This window comes from Hevea brasiliensis, chromosome 9 (genome assembly GCF_030052815.1).
Source record: "Hevea brasiliensis isolate MT/VB/25A 57/8 chromosome 9, ASM3005281v1, whole genome shotgun sequence".
In the NCBI taxonomy this organism is placed as follows: domain Eukaryota; kingdom Viridiplantae; phylum Streptophyta; class Magnoliopsida; order Malpighiales; family Euphorbiaceae; genus Hevea; species Hevea brasiliensis.
In genome coordinates, this window is record NC_079501.1 from 14,089,628 (window position 1) to 14,111,802 (window position 22,175).

Genomic DNA, 22,175 nt, shown 5'->3' on the forward strand with positions numbered 1-22,175 from the left:
GATCCATCAACTCATGTACTTCCTGAATCAATGATCTCTTCTCCGCTGATATGTGCGCTAAGCTGCCAGAAGATTTTCTGCTCAAAGCATCTGCTATTACATTGGCCTTCCCAGGGTGGTAATGGATGGTGCAATCATGGTCTTTCAGAAGCTCCATCCATCTCCTCTGTCTCAAGTTTAAATCCCTCTATTGGAAGATGTACTTCAAACTCTTGTGATTGGTGTATATCTCGCACACTTCACCATACAGGTAGTGTCTCCAGATCTTTAGTGCAAATACTATAGCCGCCATTTCCAAATCATGGGTGGGGTAGTTCTGCTCATGCCTCTTTAGCTGTCTTGAAGCATAAGCCTCTACTTTTCCATTCTGCATCAAAACACACCCTAAGCCAACTCTGGAGGCGTCACAGTAGTATATCCTTCACCACTCATTGGTAGTGTCAACACAGGGGCGGTGGTTAGACACTCCTTATGCTTCTGGAAACTCTCCTCACAATCATCTGTCCAAATGAATGGAACATTCTTCTGAGTTAACTTAGTTAGGGGAGCTGCTATCCTGGAAAAATCCTGCACAAAACGCCTATAATAGCCAGCTAGGCCCAGAAAACTTGGCACCTCAGTGACTGTTGTAGGCCTAAGCCAATCAGTTACAGCCTCAATTTTCTTGGGATCCACTTGAATGCCTTCACTAGAAACCACGTGTCCTAAGAATGAGATGCTTTTTAGCCAAAATTCACATTTTGAAAATTTGGCATGTAGCTGGTGCTCCCTTAAAGTCTGCAACACCATTCTCAAGTGCCACACGTATTCTTCCTCTGTCCGAGAGTATACCAAAATGTCATCTATGAATATGATAACAAAACGGTCCAGGAATAGCCTGAACACTCTGTTCATCAAGTCCATGAAGGCTGTTGGTGCATTAGTGAGTCTAAAAGACATCACCAAGAACTCATAATGACCATATCTTGTCATGAATGCTGTTTTGGACACATCCTCATTCCTGATTCTCAACTGATGGTAGCCTGATCGTAGGTCTATCTTGAAAAAGAATCTAGCCCCTTGGAGCTAATCAAACAGATCATCGATCCGAGGAAGTGGATACTTGTTCTTCACAGTCACCTTATTCAGCTGTCTATAGTCAATACACAACCTCAAGGACCCATCTTTTTTTCTCACAAATAGAACAGGAGCACCCACAATGAAGTGCTCGGACATATGAAACCCTTGTCCAAAAGCTCCTATAGTTACTCCTTTAGCTCTTTCAATTCTGCTGGTGTCATCCTGTAAGGCAGCATTGATATGGGGTTTGTACCTGGCACAATATCAATGCAAAACTCTATTTCCCTTCCTGGTGGCAACCCTGGAAGCTCCTCAGGGAAGACATCCATGAATTCTCTGACAATAGGAACATTTTCCATGTTGATACCTTCTACTGATGTATCTCTCATCAATGCCAAATACCCTTGACATCCACGCCTCAACATTTTTTTAGTACTAATTGCTGACACCAAATTATATAGAGCCACGCTCCTGTCACCATCAAAGCTAAACTCTTTCACACTAGTATGTGAAAATACACTTTTTTATTCCTGCAATCTAAAGTGGCATAATGAGTTGCCAAACAATCCATTCCCAAGATTACATCGAAATCCATTACTGGTAGAGGAACCAAGTCTGTTGGGAGGATCTTTCCATCCACTACTATTGGGCTACCCGGAAAAACTATATCTAAATCTATGTTGTCACTAAGCGGGGTAGCTACAGACAAAGGGCATTCTAAAGTTATAGGGTTCTTACCCAATCTCATGGCAAACACTGGGGAGACAAATGAGTGCGTAGCACTTGGATCTATCAAAACACAAGCCTCATAGGAACAGACTAGAAGCATACCTACTACAACTGCATTGAAAGCCTGAGCATCCTGGTGGGTCAGGGTGAAAACCCGAGCTTGACCAATACCCTGCGTTGTAGAACCCTGATATTGACTTCTACCTCCTAATCTGCCTTCAAATCCACGTCCCCCTTGTCCTCGGCCCTGTTGGCCACTGAATAGACTACCTGCCATGCTGAAAGCACCAGGATAAAACTGACGAGGAACATTTGCAACAGAACCCTGTGACCCCATTTGTGGCTCGCTGAACACGGGGCATTTCCTAGCAAAGTGACCTGGTTGGCCACACCTGAAACATACTCCTGAACCCAACAGACAAAGTCCTGAATGTCCTCTTCCACATTGTGCGCAAGGTGCCAAGGAGGATCCTAAACCAGATCCAGAACTGTTGTATCCTGAACTGTGACCACTGTTGGGTCCATATCCTGGTCTGAATCCTTGAGATTTGTGTCTAAAGCCACTCCTCTTATTCCTGCTTCTTCCTCTGTAATTACTTTGGCCTCCGCTGTCTGGAGCACCCATGTGGGGAACACCTGAAGAATCATCTGCTCTATTTTTCTTTGCTCTTCCACTGTCATCTCCGGTGTAGCTAATCTCAATCTGTCGAGCTCGATAAACTGCCACATCAAAAGACTGATCAGACATCATGGCCAGGTTTGCATACCTCCTGTCAAGCCCCTTCAGGAACCTTTTCACCTTCATACTTTCTGTAGCCACTACTATAGGGGCATATCTGCTCAATCCCAGAAATTCTATAGCATATTCATCTACAGACCTGCCATTCTGCCTTAAGGCCTCAAAGGCCCACTACTTTTGATCTTTGAAACTTTCTGGCACAAACCTGTTGATAAACAGCTCCACAAACTGGGTCCATGACAAACTTTCCATCCGAGGTAATATGTAGTCATTTATCTATTGTCTAGGCATAGGTCCCATGACATGCTGCACACACTCTATGAGCCTCCTATCAGTCAACTGCAACTCCATCCCTGCCTGTTTGCAGGAATCCAAAAACCGATAGGCATCGTCTGACACATCATAAGTATCAGGCACTAACTTCTTGAAAATGATTATCTATTTGTAAGGTTCCCCTCTTGGTATGGTGGACTGCTGCTGTTGAGGAGGGTGAACCATATACTGTGCCATCATATCGATGTTTCTCTACAAACCAGCTAGAGTAGCTGCCATTGAGTCCATGGGACTCGGGGCCACAAAAGACTGTTCCTGAACTGGTGGCAGCTGCTCTTCTACTTGAGCAGCTCTAGGCCTCCTACCCCGCCTCCTCGGGGCAGGCGCCTCATCCTATGCTGACACCTCGTCAGGCACATCTGGTTCTGGTGGCAGCTCTCCTGCTTGGCAGCTCTCCTGCTTCTACGCATTTTCCTGAAATTCAGCCGCATTAGCCCACAAAATTTCAAAGCTGCATATTACACAGCTCTATAGACTCATATTTACACACAATACATGAAGCAGAAACTATAAGCAAATATGACAATGCAAGACGAATGTGGACCCTATTTTTCTTATGTGACTCCTATTAGACTCTTCCCAACACTTTAGACAATTTTTCCCTATGAATCTGGAGCCTAAGCTCTGATACCACATTTGTCATGACCCAACCTATGGGCCAGACCGGCACTAGGACCTAGGCCAGCCTAAAGCCCCCAAGGCCCGTAGTAAGCCTAACTATTCCTCGACCCAACTCTAGGGCCCATTTGGGCCCAATTCCAAGAATTCAATCTGACAGAGTCCGGCCATAAAATGGACATTTTAATGGGGAGTTTTTGACTCACCCGACATATAAACACAATATATAATCAATTGGGGAGCTCAACTCACCCGCCACATACTCATAATAACATAAAGCCAAATGTGAGCTCAGCTCCCTCATCCAGTCCAACATACATGCATATAATAAGTTTATAGGTCCAATATGGAAAATTATATTACAGACCCAAATTAAATAAATATTTCTAACACATGCAAAAATTCTAGGAGTTAACAGAATTACACAAACATAAATAAACGACCTGCGAAGAAGAAAAACAGGTTAACCACAATAATAATCCTCCTGTAGCCTGGAAAAATAATGAACAGTCTAAAGCTAATGCACCCTGTACAGTGAAATGCAATATCATTAATATTTTTATATCATAATAGCAAAAAGGTAATTTGGAGCACTCACACACCCGATAATGTCAAATAATACATATATGGGAGCTGATCCCCTATACAGCCCTCTTAATCCAAACTATGCCAGCGAAGAACTCAAGCTCGGACTTTCACTTAATAAACCAAATCGGGGTCCCAGCGAAGAACTCAAGCCGTGTCTACCCCAAAGGACCGGGTCCCAACGAAGATCTCAAGCCGTGTTTACCCGTCCTGTCCATAGCCAACACCACACTACACGCACGCCAACTCACGCACACTGCTCCAAATTACCACAACAACATCCATGGCAATTTAACAGTTGTGAATGCAACATAAAATATGCCTAGAGTTTAACTACATAGATATATACATATAAGTGATGCATGGACATGCCTGAACATATAATAATATCGAAATTATAATTAAAATTAATATTTTACTCACAGACTCAACCGAAGTCACTGTGGCGGCTGGGCGGAGGAGGAAGGCTGTCCCGACTCACCTGACAATTTTATTACAATCATTTAATACAATTGACTCAATACAAACTAAGAAAAAGACTAAAGATGTCATAAGTAGTGCCGAAAATCCGGCAGAGTCTTCCCTATACCTAGGACCTACCCAACCTGCAAAAAGGCTTAAAACACACTTCCATATCCACAAACCATATATCCACAATTCAATCACATCACACAGCTCCTCCTGGGCCCATCCAAACAGTCATCAATCACAACATGTAAAATTACAATTTAGTCCTCATAATTTAACTCTCTTGCAAAAACTACCCAAATGAGTTCTGAAAATTCTAAAACTTTGCCCCACGGTCCTTAGCATCATGACTAAACTAATGTAAAAGGAATTATAATTTTATGAGCTACCACGAATATTTTATAAATTTTTAATCCAATTCAAGCACTAGAAAATTATGAAAAAGCAAGGTTCGGGTTTACCTATGCCGATTCCGATATCGGAAACGCGCTCGGGACGTCTGACAATGGTGGGGTAGCCGAAATCTCGATCCAATTCTAAGACTTTTTTGGTAGCCTGTCTATCTGGCCAGAAATTCACAGACTTGGGTAACTGTTGAATTTCCGCGAATTAAAGGTACCTACAGGAAGCCCACAACACGGGGGTTAATATAGAATTTTTACAAAATTTTCTAAGCTCATTTAATACTCGAAAAAATACTACGAAGTTTCATGGAACCCATCGAAAAATAGTGTCGAAAAATTTTGAAATTTATATTGTTGCGAAGTTCTAGACGAGTGGAGCGCTTTAGTACTCTCAGTTTTCTCGTGGGGTTCAAATTTTCCGAGAAATCTAGTTCAAAAGTCAAAATAGGCTAAAACTTTCTGGACAAAAATTGGATAAATCGCTTAATAGATTTTGGTGTTCTTGGTGTCTATTGAAAGTTCTCGAGGTGTAGATGGTGTTTAACACAAGACCCGGTACAATCGGTGGCCGGATCGGCCGGATTTCGGCCGGAAAGTCGAAACGGCGTGCTGCACATCGTGCCTCTTCGCGCGTCTTTTTCAACCGCCTGGAAGGCCGGCCGGCGGTGGGGGAAGGCTGGGGAGGTGCGCCGGCGTGGTGGGGAGGGCTGGGTGGCGGCGGCGGGGCGTGGAGAGGAGGGAGGAGAGAGAAAACGGGAAAGAAAGAAAGAAAGGTCGGGATGCGAGGGGAAGGGAAGAAGAAGAAAAGAAAAAGCCGGTCCGATTCGATACAAAATTTTGTCCGATTCAGGATACAAAATTTTGAATTTTTTACTTTGCCTTGGGACAGAAAACGAGGCCCAAAAATTTGGAAAAAATTCTAGAAAACTCAGAAAAATTCGTAGAATCCAAATATATTTTTAGTTTTGCCACGTGGTCTTTAAATTAATTTTTAAAAATCATCAAAGTTTTATATTTTCGAAAAATCGAATCCAATTTCTAAAACATGAAAAATCTTAAATAATTTCCTAAAATTTAATTAAAATAAAATATCAATATTACTCACAAAATAATAAACTTAAAAATTTGGGGTGTTATATTCTAATTATAATTGCCAGATGACAATCAATATTCATATATCAAATAATCCTCTTTCAAATAAAATTTATGAGAAAAACAATTTTTAAATCTTAATAATTTTTATTTTTTTAACAGTCCAATAATATAATAACAAATAATTTTAATATATATATATATATATATATCAATTCAAATTATTTTTTCTCATTTCAATTTATATTTTAATTTTAATTGCTTTCAAATTATTTAGTTATTATTATTATTGAAACAATTTTGAAATTTATAGATTAATACCAATGTTGTTTTTCCTATTACATTTCTTTATTTTTAGTGTATTTTTAAATTTTTGTTTTATTATAAAAAATTAATATTTTCTTTTTAATTTTTAAATGAGATATCTTGAATCTCTAACCGGCTATAATATTTTTTTTTAATTAATTGAATTTTTTGAATTAAAATGAATGCTTGAATCCTTTGTAAATTTTTATATAGATATTATATTTTATTAATTAAATTTTTAAATTTTTATTTATTTATTTATTTTAATATTTAAACCATTTATATGTTCATAAATAAATTGATTTTTGTATAATTTTTACTTTTTGTTTTCAATTTAATTGTTTTTAATTATTTAATTGTTTAATTTGCATTCATTATAATTTAATTATTTTTCTTAAATCAGTTTTAAGATTATATTATTTTATGATAAAATAAATTTTACTTTATTAATCTATTTGAGCTTTATTTTTTTTCCTATAAACACTACTTTAAAATGGTAAAATTTTGAATAAAATTATTATTTTTTGTTATAATAATAATAATAATAATAATAATAATAATAATAATTATTATTATTATTATTATTATTATTATTATTATTATTATTATTATTATTATCTTTTAAAATATTTAAAAATAATATTTATAAACTTTTTATAATATCTATTTAGAGTTGTTAGTCTATTAAATGTATAATTATAAATAATAAATAATTAAATTTACTTTGCTTATATTTAATTTTTTTAATAATTTAAAATATTTTAAAACAATATGCATATAAATTATTTTTTTATGCTAAACCTATTACCTTAAGAATAATATTAGACATATTTTTTTATTACTTTTTGAAACAATCATTACTATTATTTTCTTTTATAACTATACTCTACAATTATTTTTCTTTGAAATTATATGTTTATTCTATGTATTATAATAAATAAATAATAAATATAATAGTATTAATATAAAATTATTTTAAACTAAACTATATACACATAACTAATATATAATATAATGAATGATATTTCACTTGAATTATGATCTACACATAAATAGTATGTAATATAATTTTTTTTATATATTTTTAAAATAAAATTACATGTATTTTCAAGAAAAATATTTTTTTTATTAATTATATTAATATAATAAATATGTATACATAAAAAATAAATTCACATCCGCAGCATAGTACGGGTTTTAAAAAGCTTGTGATAATTTAATTCCGTAATTATTTTTTGTTTTGAGGGAATGATTAAACCATTTTAGATAATTAAACTTAAGTTGTTTTTTTGGGTACATATTAACCTCAAGAGTTAATTTATTATGCAAATGAGTTTATCCTTTGATTAAAGTTTTAATATTATTAACGAAGTATAATTTTTTTTTTTAAATTTCGAGCTAAATTTATCATAAATAGTTTCTTTTTAAACATATATTTTGAAAAAGTAAGCTTAACACGTAATGCTTATGAAGAAAAAATATATATTAAATATTTCTAATTAAAATATTCTCAAATTAATTTATACACACTAAAATTAAATTTTACTATCAAACAATTTTAAAAGGGCACTTCTCATATTCAATTCTTCTCTAAATTATAACCATTTAGCGATATTAAAATAAGGAAAAAATATATATATATCTTATCAACTACACTAACCATATTGAGTAGAATTCATTGGCCACAAATGTATGATTTTAATAAAATCATAGAGAGCGAAAGTTCAGAAGCTAGCTATAGTGGGTATACTGTAAAACAATTAATGCCGGCAGCTTTGTGGATGTGTATGGAAAGAAAAAGGAAGCAGATAAAGCTTCAAGTAACATGTAGAGACTAAGGAACCAAGAAGGTGGGAACTACACTTCTCTCTCTTTTTACTTCTTCGCACTCTGGAATCAACACTGTAGTCAAAAGTCAACTTTTGTTATTGCCTTCTTTTCCTCTTATATTCTTGACCATTTGGGTCTAAAAGCAAACTTTTTTTTTTTCTTTTTTAATTTGATAATTCATTAGTACGTCTCATAATCTAAGCACAATATAAACTTCTCATAATATAAAAAATACAAACACACATAATTAAAAATTTTTGTTCATAAATGATATGAAAAGAGAAAAGCAATATTTCGAGTAATAATCAATTTTTTTTTTTTTTATATTCGATGGTGAAAGAAATATTTTATAATACTATCCTATTAGAAACTTGTTATTTTTATTATTCATAAAATAGTTTAAATCACTAAATTTCAATAAAGAAAACAAGCTGTACTAAGGGGGACTCATCAATTATAATTAAGAATTTAAAATCTCCAACTAAAAGAACTGTATTTTAAACCGTTAAAAAAGCTTATTAAAAATTGTAAAAATATAAATAAAACAAAATTTCATTAAGAGAGACAGACTCAATATTTAAAAAAAAAAATTCATTTTCTAACAAATATATATTTTAGAAGATAAATCTAAATATGTTTAAACTGATACAAATTTTAGAGATTATTAAAAATAATAATAATAATAAATTCTAAAGGCAACCACATTTGAAAAAATAATTAGTTATAGCTCAAAAAGTAAATTAAAAAAAAAAGAAAAAAAAATAGATTCTCAGTGTACACATAATAAATTAAAATTATATTAATATATAAAATTTATGTGTAAAATAATAATATAAATTCAATGTAAATTAAAAATCTTGATGTTTGGATGGTTGATCATTTCATGAATTTTATAAAATCGTTAAAGCTCAATTATATATATTTTTATTAGTCAATTAATGAACTCACTCATTAATACTATACTTAGGATAACGAAAAGCAAAATAAAGTTAATTTGCTGGATTTTTATTTAAAAAAAAAAAAAAAAAACAGTTGTGGGGGTTATTTATATTATTTTATTGAAGAAGGGGAGACAAGGAGGGATGAATAGAAATTCAATCGAAGATTACAGAGGCCCACTCAAAAAGCAATGTAGTACCAAGCAAGATCACGTGGCCCGCCTTCAAATATTGAAAGGATTTCGATTTGGAGCCTTCCACCTAATCTTATATTGTTATATCTCCATATGAATTATGAAATAAAAATAAATAAATAAATAAAATTGAAAGTGTCATTGTTAATTTCTTGATGAATCGTAAGTGTAGAGATCATCCTATTCCTTTAATTTGGTTAAATTGTTTTTAAATCAGCTCAACAGGTTTATGAAAGAGATGGCTATTAACTGAATTAACTGCTCGTTTTGGAAACTCGACACCTCATTTTATATTATAATTGAGTTTCAAATATTACATAAATGGGTCAAACAACCATATCGACGACAATGATTTGGGCTTCTCAACCACACTTTGACTATTTGTACGAAACCATTTTCTGTCAAAAATTTATTAATTACAAATAGAGCACTTACTTTACAAACTCTATAATGCATAAGAATAGGTAATTTCAATCCTTACATAAAGCATGCAAAGCTTATTGCCTAAACCAAATCAAGTATAAACCCTTCGAACGAAGCAATAATAAAAATAAAATGGACAAGCTAGGAATCAAGTGTCTTTGGACAAGTGAGCTAGGATCAAGAAATACCCTAAAGACGGGGAAAGCATAGCAGAACTCGGACTTTTCAATCTCATGTAGTTCATCAGAAAAACAATGACTGATCGAAACCATCACATCCTCTGAGATGTAAACCAGTATATAGAGAAAGTCTTCTATAACTAGAAGCAAAGCATATCTTCATACAAACCCCACCAAAAACAAGGCAAACGAAAATAAAACTATGCACAACCAACTAAGACAAGGAGAGGGATGGCAAAGAATCTAGGAGAGAGAGAGAATATTCACATATATTTCAAACTAATATATATATATATATATATATATATATATATATATATATATATATTTAAAGGTAAAATAAATTCAGAAATTGATTATCCCACCCACATAAAATTTATTACTGTATCCAAAGTCACATTGAAGTAGGGCCTAGTCTTCAACGGTTCTGAATCTAATGGTTTTGGTTCCATCCACCGATCTCAGGTTGTTCAAGACATCATCATAAGTTGTACTAGGTATCAATCAATTGAGTTAATCTTAGGATTAAATATTTCAACATTTTAGTCGTGGGTAATAATAAAACAGTTTGAAGCCAAAGGAATAGAATCGTAACGAATTGCCTCAAGACAACACAAAAACCATATAAATCTGCAAATGCCCTAAAAAGTCCACAGCACATTGAGCAGGAGAAACCATACTAGTGAGTGTTACAATTCTTCTTTTTTTACGTTGTTTTCACATTCTCCAGATGGAATGGTTGAGAGAGATTTAATGCTACAGCCACGCAGTAAAGTTTTACATGGATCTGTATCAGATCGAGGGTCATTATTTTTCACTTTTAAGTTGGAAGTGATATATGTAGGGAAGAAGCTACTAGACAAAAAATTATCATGTGTTGCGTGCGGTCACATGTTGTCCAAAGAAGCCAAAACAAAGGCTGAAATTTGGCATTGGATTCTCCAGACGAAAGGTGGCTTTACATTTTCCAATTATATATGGCTATAAACAAATTATGAGACGATGGATCTCCAATATATTCAATTCATGATCATAAAAACTTACACATTCCAAAAGAAATAATAATAATAATAATAATAATAATAATAATAATAATAATATAAATCAAATAACCTGATCTTATTTTATTTTTAAAGGGTAAGAAATTAAAAATCTTAAATTCGAATCTCTTTAATTATCTATTCTAATATAATTCAAAAATATAAAAGGCTACTTCTTCTTATATAACTCATTAATAATGGATACATTAAACCTTCATTGAATAAAATACACATATATATATATATAATCATATGTACATATCTCTCTTAACTATGAACTTTGCACGCGTGGAGATAGGTATGGACAACCACGTTAATGTTAATTTTATGTAGGAATGAATTAATAATGAAAAATTAATTGAAATAACATTCCATGTCCTCCTGAAACCCACGTGCGAAATCCATCAATCTTGCTGCTAATTGTGAAGGTTTACATTTTTAAGATTTATTTCATGAACCAAGATCAATTCTTTATATGCTAATTACCAAAGTTTCCCGCTACACATTGCAAAGTATCACTAGACCACCAGCTTGTGAGAAATTCTAGGTGGATTACCCTAAAAAAAAAAAAAACTACATGGTCTTGTTTATCTTAGGATCAAGAACTATGCACCTTAAATTTAGCACAAAATTACAGACGTACTTAATCAAAAGATGCCAAAATTGCGAATCAAATGGAAATTTGATACCTTTTGTATAATTTTTGGACATGAATATGATTCTATTTTCCTTTACATTGCCTACAAATCTTACAGTGAAAAGCAACAATCTGGAAAAAGAAATAACAGAGTTAAAAAAGTTAAGGGACAACATACAAGATCTAGCCACGCAGTTGCTTTCGGTCAAAGGCGATTCTTTACCGACTTCCTTATTGCTATGCTATTGGTCATATATAATGATTATTTTTGCTTTTCTAACATCAATAAATTTATATAAACTTATTCATCATAATTTAAAATGCAAATATTTACATTTTATTTTTTATATATATTTTTTATTATTTATATTATGTTTTAAATTCATAATAAGGTAAATCTAAATAAGAATTATATATATATATATATATATATATATATATTCTCAAATTTTTAATTAAGAGCAGAATTTCAAAATTAATAAATCTCAATCAAATTGAACTAGTTTGAATATTAAATTATAAGTTTCAGACAACGCAAAATCGTGTTTTTTTAATCATGTATTATTTTTCTGTTAATTTAATTAGTGCCATATAAGCAAGATTTTTTCATCTCAATAAGCTTAATAAATCCCAATAAACCCGATAAATATAATTTATTAAAGAAAAAAGGAAATACCATCAAATAAAATGATTAATTATCATAGACTTATAGTACACTCCACACACCGAAAAAAAAAATATATATGAAGTTGCGTTCCACCTACTCTTAGCGTTATTCTTCCATGTCCCCACCCTACGTCATCTGCCTTCACATCCTTTTTCTTTCCTTAGCTATTCCGTTCCTTTCTTCTTCCATCACTCTCTCTCTCTCTCTCTCTCTCTCTCTCTCTCTCGCAATGCCTCATTGATGACCTGAAGCAAAGGTCAAGCTCGCAAAAACAATGGCTGCAGGAATAGCTTCAGTGTTCAATAAGTTCCTCTCTATATTTATCCTCCTTCTCCACCTTGGTTGCTTTATTTTCGCAGCCAAAGATCATCAACCACCGACCAAGAAACGCAAAGTCTCCTCCACATCTTCTTCTTCAACTCGCCTAAAGCCTCACAGAGCTCTCTCTTCGTCCTGGACCTATCTCAAACGCATCTTCTCCTCAAAGACCTACAAAACCAGCAGCTCACAGGGTCAATCTCCAGTCCCAACTCTCACCTCAGCAAGATCATCCCAGCAGTCTATAGTCTCCATGATCCCACCCGAAGATCAGTCATCCGATATTCCTCCACGTACAAAGCCATCCGGGTCTTGCCAAGAATCAGATATCTCAACCGATGATCAGTTCTTTCCTTTGCGAAATGATATATTTCCGTGCACAGCTTGCGGTGAAATCTTTCAAAAAGCGCAGCTTCTGGAGCAGCATCAAGCGATCAAACATGCGGTGTCAGAGCTTCACGATGGAGATTCAGGGAAGAATATAGTCCATATCATATTCAAAACAGGTTGGACTTCTAAAGAAAAGAACCCGGAAATTCATAGGATTTTAAAGATCCATAACAGTCCAAAGATACTATCGAGATTTGAAGAGTACAGAGAGGTTGTGAAAGCCAAAGCTGCAAGAAACAGCACCGTAAAGAGAAGAGACGAGAGATGCATAGCAGATGGTAATGAACTCTTGAGATTTTACTGTTCGACATTCATTTGTGATTTGGGAGCGAATGGAAATTCCAGCATTTGCAACCAGCAATACTGCAGCGTTTGTGGGATAATAAAATCGGGCTTCTCACCCAAGATGGACGGAATTTCTACACTATCGAGCAGCTGTAGAGCACACGTGGCGATCCCTGAAGAGGTGGAAGAAGAGTTCAAGTTTATGAACGTGAAACGGGCGATGCTGGTGTGCAGGGTAGTAGCGGGTCGGATCGGGTGTGAAATGGATGAGGAAGTGGATAAGGAGACTGGAGGGTTTGATTCTGTCGTGGGGAGGGGTGGCAGTGGGATCCATAGCAGGCTGGACGAGGAAGAGTTGCTAGTGTTTAATCCAAGGGCTGTGCTTCCTTGCTTTGTGATTGTGTATACCGTGTGATGATCATGTAATGTGGGGTTTCTTGTTGTTTTTAATTATTAGTTCTTATTTAACTTTTGATGTTGGCCCGTCGTGATGATATAGTGAAGCATGTTGCTGATGCTTCACATGGTCTCTGACCAAGAAAAAATGGTGACAAATCACAACCCCAAACGTCCACAATGATTAGTTGTTTTTTTTTTTGTTGTCTTTTTTTTTTCTTTACCATGATGATGAAGGGCTCATAATTAGTGGAATATATATGTGATGTAAATCACTTCTCGGTTAGGATTTGGATGATTAATATAGTATACATATGATACGTTTAGTTGTGTGAATTTTAATGAATTCTCAAGTTTTTTTAGTATATGTTTTTAAGTCCTCAATTACTTCAAGTCCATGTGGGCTCAGAGAGTTTAGAGTCAGTAAGGATTTTGTTTAATATAGATAGACTTAGTAAAGGAAATCCTTAAGCATTTTTGTTAGAAAATTTGCTAACGAAATTTAATTTAATTTAATTATTTAATAGTTAAATTCATTACATCTATTAATCATAAAATTTATGTGTTCTTTGGGTATCAGGCATTGGAAGGTTGTTTGTAATGGAGAATTTTATAATAATTCTTGATTTTTGATTTATTGCATTAAAACCTGATTCCTGGTGGCCTCATCAAAAGCCCAATTTTATAACCTGCTAGCCTTGGAGAAGTATTGGCCCTGAAAGCCCTCAAACGAAACCCCAATTAGTAAAAAGACCCGATCCATGAAACTGACTTGCCTCCTCTGGTTGTAACAACAAACCAATAAAATGTTGACTAAATGAACAAAAGCACCTAATGGATTGAATCGCGGGTAAAATTCGAAAACAATTCCCTCTTTCTCTGTTAGAATAAATATTTTCTAAGGAAAAAAATTAAATAATTTTCATATAATTATGTTTCTTTCTATTTAAATAAACTTGAAATTTTATGAATTTTTGTAAACATTAATTGAATTAAATTTTTACAAAATTATGAATTCCAAACATTTATAGAATGACACGGTGATTGATTCCATGTTGGCAGTGCTACAATAACCAATCCACTGTAATCTCTCTCTTTCTTTCTACTCTCTCCGCTCACTACCAAATTTCAGTTCCCTTCTAATTTTCATTCTTCTCTTTCTCTCTCTCTTTTTTCTTTAATCATGGTTTTGGTTTCTTCATTTTTTTTTTCTGATTCGCTTGCATATTCTTTAAAAAATATCCTATCAACTTCACGTCTTTTGCATGATTTTCACATCATCCTGCGCGCATTTTCTAAGCTTTTCGGGTCTAATTCTCTTCATATTGCAGGCAATTCCTCTCTGATTTTTTCGAACATAAAATTTATACAGTTCCAAAGACTGTCCATCTTGCCCAGTCCCTACACTTTTTATTGGTATGGACTTCAATCCGGTTTATCAAAATTTTACGGGTTTGCTCCATTTTTTTGTATTTCTTGGCGAATTTTATCGCTTTGATGTTCTTGGGTTTTGCGTACTGTTCACATTTTCTTTGTATAGAAACCCATTTGCAGGGATGTGGCATGACTGATTTTAAGTTAGAAGTTGATTTCCAATGATTGTGATTTGCGAAGAATCAGAATCCACCTCTGTAACTGAAAACAAGTATTCAGACAAAAATTTTATGCGGTAAACGAGATTCTGAATGGCATTGGTAGTTGGTACGCAAGAAAACAGGTCAATTGGCAATTTTGTAAAACATGCAGGACGTAGAGCTGTAGGCGACAGGTAGAATCAATTCTTCTTTTCTTCATGTCGGTTACTCTTTCACCATAGCCATAGGTATTCTGATCTAGGAAATCATTGCTCTTCTTCTTCTTCTTCAGGGTTTACGTCTTCAAATTTCATATACAAAAGAATTTCCACTATAGGCGGGGAAAATCCCAGTTTTAATACTTTGTATCATAATTTTGATTGTTAATTCTTTTATTTATTAAGGCAATATCCATTCAGTATTTTAATTCTAGTATGTCATAATCATTAAAAGTAATTGAAAGACTTCAAGTAGAATGCCCATTTAATATGTTTGTCCTTGCGCATTTTGACCAATTTGATGTGCTTTACTTATTGTCAATGACTTGTGCATAATTAGTTTATTTCCTTTTTGCAGGTTCTTTAGAGGGAATCAAGCAGCACATAATGCCACTATCAGTGCTCTATTTGATGGGGATGAAAAAGGAGAACATGGATCAGGAAGAAAATCCGGACCACTTTTGTCCAGAACAGCTTACTGCATTTCTTCTTGCAGCATGATTTTGTTGAACAAAGTTGTTTTATCAACTTACAATTTCAATCCAGGAATATCTCTTATGTTATATCAAGTATGATGGTTCTCAAACAGCCTTTTCCATCTGGTTGGCTCTGAAAAGTAAAAAGTATCCTAGTGTGAGTTTTAGAATCGATATTTTATCTTTTACAATATTGACCTTAGTATTAAAACTGTTTAGTATTATTTTGTGTTAAAAGTTTATCACATCTGCCACTTGGTTGATTTTCTTTCATTATTCATCTGCTGTCTGGTTGTTGCCATTTTGCGTTTCTATGGAGCTGTTTCAGTGGAAAAGCTTAATTGGAAACGAATAAAGGTCTGGATCCCTGTCAATGCAATCTTTGTTGGCATGCTTGTATCCGGCATGTATAGGTAAGAATTATAGAGAAGAGTTTATTCTAATTGTGAATGAATATTGGTGAAAGGGAATGCAACTTTGTGCACTTTTCTTTTCAGTTTGAAATACATAAATATTGCAATGCTGACAATTCTGAAGGATATGATAAATATTTTGACAGCAATTGGGAAGCTATATATTTTCCGGACACGTCAGAATCAGAAAGTGTGGGCTGCCATGTTTTTGATGCTATAAAACATCACTTCACTTGTGTCATTTGTACTTACTAAGCTGGTGATGATTAATATTTGTGCAGAGCAGAATAATTATCAATTTCAGAACAAAAGACAGACATGAAGTAATGTTCAGAAAGATGCAAAGTTATATACCACTGCTAGAAATCACTTAAACTTCAATTGCTTCTCATGATTGTATCTTCAGCACATAATTTTGCCATATGATAAAGATAACAAGCCACGCTAGGCTATATCAGAAGTTGAGCACCTAGATGCTACAATTGGAATTGAGTTTCAATTCCAAAATAGTTTTCCAAATTCCTGTTTCCTTTTTTCAGTTTATGAACTTCCATTTTTTAGTTTATTGAGCTGCGTGTTTTTCTGGTTTGCAGATTATCTCTGCTATTAGTGGCGGTATTACAGATCTTTCATTCAATGCAATGGTTTATGCATGGTAAATCATGAGTTGCTTTCTAACAGCAAGTTACTCGGTTTGTAAACATAATGCCTCTTTAGTTGAACCTGCCATGGCTTTTGATATCTGTAATTTTCAGCTTGGAGTATGGGACTCTGTTCCTGGTGCATTACTCATTCTACTGCTATAAATTCCGACTAATATGCAACTTACCCTTTCACAGCTTACCCTGCAGCCAGTGTTGGACAAAGCAAAGCAATCAACAAGAAGCGGATCTCTTAATGAAATTTCAATGGTGTTGCTTAATAAATTCTTGTTTCTACCTTTTGCCATCTTCTTGATTCTGCTGTTTGATGAATGGAAATATCTGAAACTAATTCAAAATATATTCTAGTAATTGCGTTTGCTAAAAGGCAATCAAAATTCCATTTTTATATTTGTACAGTCTCCTATCCACAAAAACACCTGTTTAAACATGCGATTCCTCAGGTAGCTAGTTACATGTATCTCAATCTTCAAATCAAATAGTTTCCATTTAAATATGGTGGAATAAGGTTTCTTGATATGGCAGCACTACCTCCTGCATTGAAAGCTCCTTCCATAAATGTCCATGACCAACAAAAATTAGAGTCAAAAAGAATTTTGCAAGTTTGGAAAAATGAAAGAAAAAACGAAACGCAAACAGAAAGAAGAGTGATGAAAATGACTGCGTAGAGCAACGATAGAACAAAAAACAGGCACCACTTGTCCACATACCATTATAATACAACCATAAAATCAAGAACCGCTTCTCATTATCATCACTAATTACCAACCCACAACCACAACAAACTTCTCTTATCATTCTTAACAGTTTCTATTGCATGTATCTCACATACCTAGCCTAAGCTTTTACTCATTAACGCCCACTAGTTGAACTAGAACCAATAAAACCCCTAAATTTTTAACCTAATATATCCTGGAATAAACGGGATATTTGTTAAACCACATAAGAGGTTGCATAACAAGCTACGGTCTGAGAGAATTGAGAAGAAGAAACCATCTCTATCAAATCCATCTCTTTTTTCCCATTTGAAAAAGTTTGATTCATCACCAACTCCGTGTTCATGATATTGTCATATCCATAGCCAATGGAAGACGAGCAAGTGCTTGCTTCATTCAGTAAATGAAAGAGATAAAAATCTGAATAGAGGTGGCCAGTAGGTCTCTCTTCTGCTTGGACACCATTTGAGCGCGTCTTTGGAGACGTCAATGTTGAAGCAAAGAAGCCACATTGATCACTTGTATCAGTGACCTGCTCACCATTGTTTTGATATAAACCAAGAGAGTCCAAGACCGATGAATCCTTTAGGTGAAGATCGACATTGTAGCTGGTTTCCATTTCCACTGGATTCTTGATTGGAACTTTTTCTACGAATGGCTCCGTAGAATTGTTAGTGAAGAAATTTTGCAAAAAGAGAAGCTCATCATCGTATGTTTGAGAAAATAATGGTGGAGAGTCATCCACAGTAGATTCAGATAATTCAGGGAGAAAGTAGTTGAATTGGCTTGATGGATCTTCTGATGTGGTGGAGCTTGAGGGCGTATTGGTGGTTGTAGTTGTGCTATGGGAAGGGGTAATTATAGTAGCATTAGTAATAAAAGGATCTTTGAGGTTCTTGCTTCTAATGTAGTCTTGAAGTATTGAAGACTGAGGTTTTCCAATTTGATTCTTTGTTTGCTTGTTCCTTTTCCTTGAGTTTTGCCTTCTTTTTGTGGCATTCCAATGATTCTTTATAGAATTCTCAGTTCTTCCAGGAATTAGTTTTGCGATCTCTGCCCATCGGTTCCCGACCTTGGAATGAGCTTCAACCAAAATCCTCTCCTCTTCTTCACTCCAGCTCTCTTTCTACAAAACAAAAACCATCAAGAAGAAAAATTGCATATAAATTAAGAAGGGAAAAGATAACAAACATTGAGAAAGAAGGGTTGTTATTGAAAAGGCGAACGAAACTTATTTATGGAGTCCGAGTAAAGTCGTCACCTTTTATGTCAACGATGATGCTTTGCAAGAAAAAGATTATGAAATCACATGAAAAAAAGACACTCAACGAAGAAGAAATGTAACACAGCTATAGTTGGGAATTTTTCCGTATAGGTATGAATGAAATAATAAATTTACGAAAAAGATGTGAATGAACTAAATTACAGGAAGGGGGATGAAATTTCATCAATTGAATCAAAGACGCTAATTAAAATAATGTATAAATACCAAAACGCTAATAATAATAATAGCGTTCAATGCAAAGGGCCATTATGAATGGCGTGCTTTTACACAATTTAATATTATTATGTTTTTGTTTATAATTAAAAATAATGATGTATTTTTTGTTTTATTTTTTAAAATATATTAATTTTGTATTTTTAAAATTATATTACTTTTATAGATTAAAAATATCTAAGTATAAAATTTTAATCATATTTGCTAATGAAAATTTATATTATAATTATTTAAAAATATATATTAATTTGTACATGTAAAAAAAATAAAATAGTGAAATTATATTTTCACAAAATAATAAGTAATATACATAAAAATAAGAAATTAAATAAAATTTGTTGCATTAATATTTACGTAATATAATGTAAAAAAAAATAAGAAATTAAATAAAAATTTTTTGTTTAAAATATATGAAATTTAAGTTACAAGAGACAAGAAAAAATGGTAAACAAAATTGATTATCCTTTAAATTAATTTGCATGTAATAGTAATTTTTATTCTTGTTTTGATTATGGATAGTTTATTTTCTTGATAGCAATTAATATATTTAAGTATTAAAAGTAATTAAATTATAAATTATAATAATATATAATTTAGATATTGTAATTGATTTAGGGTTAGTATTATAATTTGAATTATAATAATATACAAAAAAATCTTCACAATACAAACCTTTTTTTAACAATAATTAATTTTGCAAACTTTCCACTAAAACCCTTTTCAAGCCACACTATTCTGCCTTATTTACTACACAAGTGCCATTCTCCCTTCTTTGCTAGTCCACTGGAAGCTACTCCACTACGTCCACCACCAACAGAGCTGAGAGAGATGAGACAAGAGAGATGAGAGGGATGAGACACGGGAAAAAATGGGAGTTGAGAGCTGTAAATGGGAATTGAGAGAGAGCTGTAAATGGGAGTTGAGAGAGAGCTGTAAATGAGAGCCGGTGGAAATGAATTAAGGTGTGGAGGGATGCTCGGGACGCCATTAAAAATAGCGTCCACTGTGCTCTGGATGGACGCCATTTTGAATAGCATCCCACCATGAATGCTATTTTCATCAGCGTCCCCAGCTCCGTTCGATATGACCGAGCGCAGGAGTGACAGGGAATCTGGTGCAGAAGGCTTTGCAAGCCATTTTGATTGGCGTCTAAACCAGCACGCTATTTTGAATAGCGTTTTGACACCGATTCACACACGTCAACTGAACTCACCCCCTTCACGTTGTACAGTACACCTATACAGTAAAAATCCTGCTAGAGTTTGCATATAGCATATTTATTTTTTGCATTTCAACGAGCTTAAAAATATATTCCCAAAAAAAAAACAATAAAAAAAGTCCATAGGATGGAAGTAATGTAAGTAACAAGTGTTTCAACGGTTAGTAACCAGATAATTATTATTTTTTTATACACATATGAGCAATTAACCTATTTGCATGTAATGTAAAACTAAAAACCCTAATGTTCTTTTTTTTCTAAATGAAGAATTACCATCCATACAAAAGAAGAATATAAAAAGAAATCTAATGGATGAACAAAAGGGATATTTTTGTTCTTGACAATCAAATTAAAAGAGAAAAAAATATTATCAACACGAGCATATATATATATATATATATATATATATATATATATATATATATATATATATATATATATGTATGTATAATTTTATCTCAAAAAACTACTTGAAATTAATATCAAACAACCCGAGAATTTAAGCCAAGATTCTTTGTTCTTGGATGTTCATCATACAGATATCTAATAGAAGAAATCCATGGAAATTAATAGTCAACATATACCTAACTTAATTATAGAAATCACACAACATGAACGAACGACAAGAGCAAAATAGAAAACCCAAAAGAAAATGAAAGGGGATGAAGAAACCTTGATATCAGGCCTTAAATGATTGTGCCACCTCTCGCGACACTGCTTTCCAGCCCTAGCATCCAACTTCTTAGCTATTTGAGCCCATTTTCTGACTCCATATTGCTTCACCAGCATAATTAGTTTCCTTCATGACAACGAAAGATGGTAACATGTTTCAATGCCAACTTAAACCAAGAAAGCAGTTTGAGAAAGAAACAGAAAACTCAAAAAATAGGTTAAAAGGAGAAGATAAATATCTTTTGCAAATATATCACCTGTCTTCTCCTTCTGTCCACTGACCCTTGATCAAAGTTGGACAAGAGCCTGTCTTGGCTTTCTTTCCTTGCCCTTTAGAAATCCTTGCTGAAACCTTCACTTCTTCTTCCAAACCAGCATTAGGGTTTCTCTTGCATGTCCAATTGAGACTATCTTCATCAACGAAAAGCGTATCAACGAAGTTTATCTCTTGAAAACATGGCCATGGAACACCAGCAATTGCACCAGTGGATGAATTAAAATCATAAAACCCATTTGTTGAAACATGTGTTTCATTGCTCTTAACATTATTTTGAGTCTGTTGCTGTGAGAAATAGCTTCGACCCCATAAGAACCTGTCCACCGCTGTTAATGGTGGAGTTGGTCGATATATGGAAGGGTTGTTTGATAAATTTTCAATGCCAAAACCAACAACACCACCGCCTCCTCCTCTTCCTCTTTCCATGGAAGGAGCTTGAGAGCAATGAGAGAAAGAGGAATTCTGTGCGTTGAAATGAGCTTGATTTATGGGATAGTTTTAAGGTTCTTTTTTCACTTGTTCTTGTAAGAAAACCCAACAATAGAAGCTAGACATGAAAGCTTATAGTAAGCCTTGTAATAAGCCACCTGGCTTAACAGCAATAGATGATGTGATTAATCTGACGGTTGAGAGTAAGAGACGGGTGTGACTCCTGAGCTTCTCCTCTCAGACAAAGGAAGAAGTAGAAAAGAGAGGCGGAGAGATTAGCGGGTTCGTTATACAACTTATACGAAATTAATTAATAGTTAATCATTTTCTGAATAGTAAGTTCCAAATTAATAGAGAAAATGGAAAGTTTATCTCTAAGACCTAAGAAGAA

General features: G+C 33.8%; 2 protein-coding genes and 1 long non-coding RNA gene across 5 annotated transcripts; 2 read left to right on the forward strand and 1 right to left on the reverse strand.

Annotated features, from left to right (window-relative positions):
* The first annotated feature begins 12,390 nt into the window (after positions 1 to 12,390).
* Positions 12,391 to 13,995, forward strand: LOC110649011 (uncharacterized). The gene has a single exon (XM_021803408.2). The coding sequence runs from the start codon at positions 12,516 to 12,518 to the stop codon at positions 13,647 to 13,649; it is 1,134 nt and encodes a 377-aa protein (XP_021659100.2). The 5' UTR covers positions 12,391 to 12,515; the 3' UTR covers positions 13,650 to 13,995.
* Positions 13,996 to 14,702: 707 nt separating this feature from the next.
* Positions 14,703 to 17,363, forward strand: LOC131183366 (uncharacterized). 3 transcript variants are annotated; one of them, XR_009151479.1, is made up of 4 exons: positions 14,703 to 15,398; positions 15,781 to 16,055; positions 16,227 to 16,966; positions 17,067 to 17,363. It is a non-coding gene; the product is annotated as an uncharacterized LOC131183366 (long non-coding RNA). The 3 variants fall into 3 exon arrangements; XR_009151480.1 differs by having other exon boundaries at positions 14,703 to 15,046; positions 15,171 to 15,398; positions 15,781 to 16,966; XR_009151478.1 differs by having other exon boundaries at positions 15,781 to 16,966.
* Positions 17,364 to 17,906: 543 nt separating this feature from the next.
* LOC110649005 (transcription factor MYB64-like) lies at positions 17,907 to 21,781 on the reverse strand. The gene is made up of 3 exons (XM_021803400.2): positions 21,336 to 21,781; positions 21,079 to 21,205; positions 17,907 to 18,815 (listed from the first exon to the last, which is right to left on the reverse strand). Exons 1-3 carry the CDS (start codon positions 21,779 to 21,781, stop codon positions 17,907 to 17,909), a joined length of 1,482 nt encoding a protein of 493 aa, XP_021659092.2.
* Positions 21,782 to 22,175: the final 394 nt, after the last annotated feature.